The following is a 6424-nucleotide window of genomic DNA, read 5'->3' as shown; positions in this document are numbered from 1 at the left end:
TTAATATTATTTCTATATTTGCTCCTATTAACACACAGAATCTTGGTCATGATTCAGACTCTAAACCCAAAACATATTGCTTGGGAGAAATGGATGTACACATGTACATAGCTACTGTAATCATAGAAGACATTTTTCAAAAGTATGAAGAGAAAGAAGTCTTTTAAAACTCATCCTTAATGGATACATAAATAGCAATGCCAAGAAGTCAATCTATCAATTTCTATATCTATATTTTATATTTTAAGATTGAGACAGAGAAATTTCCCAGGTATTTGATGTAAGAATTTGTTTTGAAAAAGTTTGGTAATTAATATAAAGCTACTCTAAAATTAACTTTTATTGTTAGAGACACATCTTTAGAAAAGTTTGTAACTATCAACATTTACCATCTTATTTTTTCCTTTGAGACCAAACATCACAGACCAAAAGCCACAAAGTTGATAATAATTTATTATTGTTGCATGACATTTGCCAGTAAAATAAATTATAGAAACTATAGCGTCTTTATAAACTATTTAGTATATCATATTCACTTTCTAATGCTTACTGCAGTAACTGTATGAAATTTAATTAGATTACATTTTAGCATTAGTCAGAAGATTTAAAAACTATATAAAATGTTTTCACAGTACTTTGGATTTATAAAAGACCCCATTATTTTAACTTTTGTGCAACCTGTTTGAAGTGTATAAAAAAACCTTTTACAAACCAAAAGGTGGCGTATGGTTTTACAGAGCTGCTGAAGACATCTTACTTTCTTGAATTTGTGCTTAACATCCATGTGGTGCACTTTTTCAGGCATTGTAATAAGTGCAAATAAGTAATCAATTATTGATTTCTAAAAATCTATACCAATAGACAACATTCAGGCTTGGCAACATTTTGAACATTCAGATATAAAAATTCAGTAAACAATTTATGCACGGTATTTTCTCTCCCTGTCCTCCCTCTCCCTCCTCCCTTCCCCTATCTATTTGGTAAAAAAAAAAAGAAGTTCAGCTTAAATTTAAGTCCTAGGGCCTGACAAAGTGACCCTGGATATATGTCATCTCCAGCCATCTGTTTCCTTTAGTTCTCATTACATCTGTCCAGGCTCTTCTATCAGCATCAATCCTTTCCTGCAGGGACAGGAGAGTTTTCATATCCTTGCTGAAAGCATTTTGTTCTCCACTGTAACAGCATGGGGCGTGACATTGTTTGGAGTCTTTGTAACCAGTCTGTTCAGTCCTGGTCTCTTTCCAGTCCCGGTCCCTTTCCAGCCTCTGGAGTCCTGACAGAAGAGAAGCTTGCAAGGTAGCAGCAAAATGCTGCATCTGTTAGAATCTCACAAACTCACTTGGTCTTTGAATGTCCGTTCTTGGATAACATCTTTATCCATTCTCTTCTCCTCAGTGAACTTTGATGGAATATTTCCGCAGATTCAGAAACTGGAAAAGCTTGTCTTTTGTCCTCTTCTTCAAGGCCATCAGGGCACGTGTTTTCTCCTCCACATCTTGATCTATGGCAAAAATGATCTTGGCTCTCTCCTCTGCTTTCTTGTCTCCAGAGTTTCTGAAGAGCCTTTGTAGTGATTCTTGGTCTATGTTTTCAAAGATGTTGCCCACGGCTTTCTTACGAGAGGCTGTGTCGAAGTGGTAGCCGTGGATGGACGGGCTGACTCGTAGCGACGTGGACATGATGATGGCTTGGTGGCTTCGCTTTGCTTTCATCGATGTGGGGATCTTCCGGAATTCAGCTCCCAGGCTTTCCAGAGAGTCTGTAGTGAAATCATTCTGGGACTGCTATTTAAAGTGTGAACAAAAGCTCCAGGCTCAAATTACACTGGTGACATCAGAGTGATCTCAAGGAAGAATAATCACAGAAAGGCTTAACAGTTGAGTTGCCAATATCCTGTCCTTGTGTAAAACGTTACTAAAAGCTGTGTTCAGTGATTAGGGGCAGGGCTGTGAGTATTCATTTTACTTCTTATGTGGCAGTAGGATAATATAGACCTGGGCCTTCCTTTAAGAAAATAGCTGAAGACAGGAAAATACAAAGATAAGATGTAAACAAGGTTGCTTAGACTCTCAAATCTTCCCAAACGACAGTTAGAACAAGGGGTTCTGCTAACCACAGGAAAGCTTTCATTCCCAGAGAAGTAATTAAAGTGCACTGCAAACACTTGGCAGTCCACATCAGTGCCCTTTGGACGTCCATATCAGGGGCAACTCCAGAGCTACTGAGAGAAAGTTGAGTAATCAAGGATAATAATTTGGCATGTGATCAATTCCAGGACAGGAGTTTACATACAAAACGCTAACATGGCACAGCTTGAAATGCTGACTTTTCGGAGATTGTGTATAAGCGCTAAGTGTCGCTGAAGACAATTGTAATTTGAAATGTAGTAATCATATGAAGAGTAGAGGCTATCTCCTTAGGCTTGTGTATACATCCAAAACAATAGCTATCAAAAAAGCCAGCAGGAAAAGTTAATCGAGTGTTTTACGTGCACCGTGCCCGAAATGAATGAGGTGATCTTTTGTTTTCAAATTGATTTTGGCATTACCCAGACACAGAGCAATAACTTCTTTGGAAGAATATAAATGTGTTCTTCCTGCCTTTCACAATATTCAAGCCAGCCAGTGTCCCCACTGACCTCTGGAGTTGTCATATGCTGAATGTGAGCTTCAAAGGGTCCTGGAGATTCTCTTTGTGGATCTTGTGCCTGGTCCACTTTCTAGTCATTTAAGAAAGTCCTTTAAGAAAGAAAAGCCCTTTAAGAAAGAAAAACAGGTCTTTTTATTTTTCTTTTTATCTAGTCAAGTAAGATCTAGAAAATGCACAAAGGGAGACACAGTGGGGAAGGTACCTCACTAGGAAATTGAGTTAGAGACTCTCCTTATATTTTCTTCATTCATTCACTCACTCACTTATCCACTCGTTTATTTAATCAATATTTATTAAAAGTGTGTTATTAGCCAGAACTTTTCGAGGCATTGGAAATGAAACAGTAAACCAAACAAAACCAACCAAACCAAACCATGCAAAGAATCCCTTTTTTTACCTTAATGAAGTGTATGTTCTACTGGGAAATAGACAATAGAAACATACATTTATAATATATACCATGTCAGAGAGTAATGAATATTATGAGTAAAAATGAAGCAGAGTTGTACAGGAGTGGAAAGAGAGGGTTGACATTTTCCTAGGATATTCAGGCACAGCTTCTTGTAATGAGACATTGTGCAAAGACTTGATGGAGGTGAGAGAGGCAGTCAGCTGTGTGGATATCTGCAGGAAGGGTGCTGTGGGCAGAGGAGTAAGTGCAGAGGGTTGAAGAAAAGAGTGTGCAAGGAGTATGGAGAACAGCCAGGGACCAGTGTGGTCAGAGCAGAGTGACCAGGGCAGAGTGGGAGGAGATGAGGTAATGGCGAGTAGGCAGTGGAAAGAGGGCAGGAGCAGGCTGTGTGCAACCTCACAGTCTTTGATTGTGGATTTAGCTCGTAGGCTGTAGGAGACAGGTAGGCTTTGGAGAATTTGGAGCAAAGAAATGGCATGATTTTCCTTATAATTTTAAAAGATCACTGACACGTCTTAGGAGAGAATAGATTTCAGGGAAGCAAGCAGGGAGTGGGGAGCAGGAAGACTAGTCAGAAGATGTTCAAATAATCCAAGAAAGAGAGGATGAAAGTTTCCACTAGGGAGAATGTGGAAGTAGTGAGAACTGATCCAATTCTGGCATATTGTGAAGGTAAAGCTGAGAGGATTGCTGAAAATTTAGATGCGAGGAATGCATGACAAATAGGAGCCCAGGCTGATGTCTTCTGAAGGATGCCTCCTTGAAAGACATTTCTAGGTGTGCCAGTGTTCAACTCTCCAACCATGCAACTGATGTGTGTTCCAGTTTTTCCAAGGGCTCCAGAAGAACCCTTTGTTCTGCTGTCTATGGCTATGGATTTTACAGGCCTATATAGCACACTTTTGTGGCAGCATCATTTCCCCTGCTAAATTAGAAAAAATTATTATTATGGCAACAAGGATTTACTGAGCTTTTATTATGTGCCAAGCAGAGGACAAGGGATTCACAAAACCCCTCTTAATTATTGTCATAACTCAAGGACTTATCAATCTTTTTTTTTTTTTTTTTGTGAGACAGAGTTTCGCTCTTGTTGCCCAGGCTGGAGTGCAATGGCATGATCTTGGCTCACCACAACCTCTGCCTCCTGGTTCAAGTGACTCTCCTGCCTCAGCCTCCCAGGTAGCTGGGATTACAGGCACGCACCACCATGCCCAGCTAATTTTGTATTTTTTTTTTTAGTAGAGACGGGTTTTCACCATGTTGGTCAGGCTGGTTTCGAACTCCTGACCGCAGGTGATCTACCTGCCTCGACCTCCCAAAGTGTTGAGATTACAAGCGTGAGCCACTGTGCCCGGCCTCAATCTTCTTATACTATGTTCTTTCTTGAGATGATTCTTATGTGGGCTCATGCTTTTTCTGATACCCTATTTATTGATTACTCCTAAATTATGATTCCTGCCTAGCCCTGGCCCCTGAAGTGTAGACTCATTTATTTATCTAACTAATCAATACAAATATATAAAAATATGGTATACATATTCATTCTGTTATAAAATAAACCTTGCTATGATCCTTAATAACTCCCTTTCTTTCTCTCCCTATACATAATCTATGGCCAAGTTCTGTCAGTTCTATCTAGAAAATGTTTCCCAAAGCCATCTACTTTCTCTATTTTCATTGCCATTTATGCCAACCCTTCATATGGTGGATGCTGTGATGCATGATCCAGAACTCCCTTTAAGATTTTCCCAGGTGCTCAGCTATCAGCCCGCTTTAGGGACTGCCACTACTGAAGAAGCTTACATCACCTAAGGTTACCCTTTTTCCCTTTCAGGGGCAGCTATATCCAGTGACTGATCCACATGGTGGTGTAAAATCCTGCTCTCCTTGTCCATGTCAACTCTAAGGGGTCATCTAACCTTCAGAACACCTTTCAGGGTAGGCTGAGATCTCCCTCTGTCCAATCTTGCATCTTTCCCATCTGCAGGCATTGATGCTGACAGCACTCCACAACCAGTCACCTGCCGCTGATCCGCATCTCAGAGTCTGTTTCCTCGGGACCCCAGCCTAAAATATTCTATCATCTCCCGCTAGACTAAAACCAAATAACTAGCTTTCCTGGCATTCCTGATTTCCCTCTTGCCCCAAGTTCCCTGCACAGCACCCAGAGCCATATTTCCTAATAAGCGCTCTGATTAAATCACTCTTGCCGTAAACTTTGCATGACCTCTTTGAACATGACCTGCTGTGTCTTTATGCTTTCAAATTCCTTGGATACATCACATTCATTCCTGCTGTAAGGATTTGCATATCTTTCTCCTTTTCTAGAATGTTGTTTTAAATACTTTTTATCTCAGGTATGTAATTATGTAAGTATATATAAGTATATATATAAAGTATATATATTTATGTACTTTTTATTTTATACTTTATTTTATATATATACAATAACTTTTTGTCTCAGGTATGTAATTATATAAGTATATATATAAAGTATATATATTTATGTATTTTTTATTTTATGCTCTATTTTATATATATACAATAACTTTTTGTCTCAGGTAGGTAATTCCTGGTTGCTCATACAATCTCAACTAAAAGCTACTTGCTCAGAGAGACTTTCCTAATTCTTGCCAACATACCCATTACTCTTCCTTAGCAGTACTTTTTATTAGAGTTTGCAAACATCCTTTTATTTGGGGGATTACTCATTCAAAGGCTCTGTCAAGAGCAGGGATTGGATCTACCTTTCTCACCATGTTCGAAGTTCCAAGATCACTTAATAAAAGGATTGTTTTTATAGTAATGTTAAATGACAGCATATGCAATTATATTTAATTCTCCTAACGACCCTTTGCAATAGGAACTATTGCAGTTCTTAAGTCAAAAATATGAGAACTGAGGCGATAAACAATCTATTCCCTGTAATAAATGGAAGGATGGCTCCATAAGATGTCCATGTGTTAATCCCTGAAATTTATGAATATAAGCAAATGGGAACTGTAAACAGCAAAAGAGATCTTGCAGGTATGAACAAGTTCAACATCTTCAGATGTGGAGATTTAGCTGGGATTATCCGGGCAGCCCATGTAATCATGAGTTCTTACAAGAGGGAGTCAGAAGGTCAGAAAGGAGAGAAGATGCTGGGTTCTTGTCTTTGAAGATGGAGGAAGGAGCTGTGGCACAGGAATGTGGACGGCAGTTAGAAACTGGAACAGACAAGGAAACAGATTCTCCCCTAGATCCTCCAGAAAGAACAGATTCCTGCAGACCCATTTTAGACATCTGGCATTCTAAACTACAAGATAATAAATTTGTGTTGTTTGAACTCACTAAATTCATGTCAGTTTTTTACAGCAGCCG

The 6424-nt window shown here is 39.1% G+C and overlaps 1 protein-coding gene across 1 annotated transcript; it reads right to left on the bottom strand.

Moving 5' to 3' along the window:
* Positions 1-322: 322 nt before the first annotated feature.
* Positions 323-1784, bottom strand: TCIM (transcriptional and immune response regulator). The gene has a single exon (XM_025395217.1). The coding sequence runs from the start codon at positions 1710-1712 to the stop codon at positions 1392-1394; it is 321 nt and encodes a 106-aa protein (XP_025251002.1). The 5' UTR covers positions 1713-1784; the 3' UTR covers positions 323-1391.
* Between the last annotated feature and the right edge of the window lie 4640 nt (positions 1785-6424).

Source organism: Theropithecus gelada, chromosome 8, assembly GCF_003255815.1.
Source record: "Theropithecus gelada isolate Dixy chromosome 8, Tgel_1.0, whole genome shotgun sequence".
NCBI classification, from domain to species: Eukaryota; Metazoa; Chordata; class Mammalia; order Primates; family Cercopithecidae; genus Theropithecus; species Theropithecus gelada.
Note: the sequence above shows the minus strand (reverse complement) of the source record. Positions and strands in the feature narration are given on the sequence as shown.

Bases quoted from the DNA above. Each gene is read 5' to 3' on its own strand.
- TCIM (XM_025395217.1), bottom strand. From the start codon at position 1,712: ATGAAAGCAAAGCGAAGCCACCAAGCCATCATCATGTCCACGTCGCTA.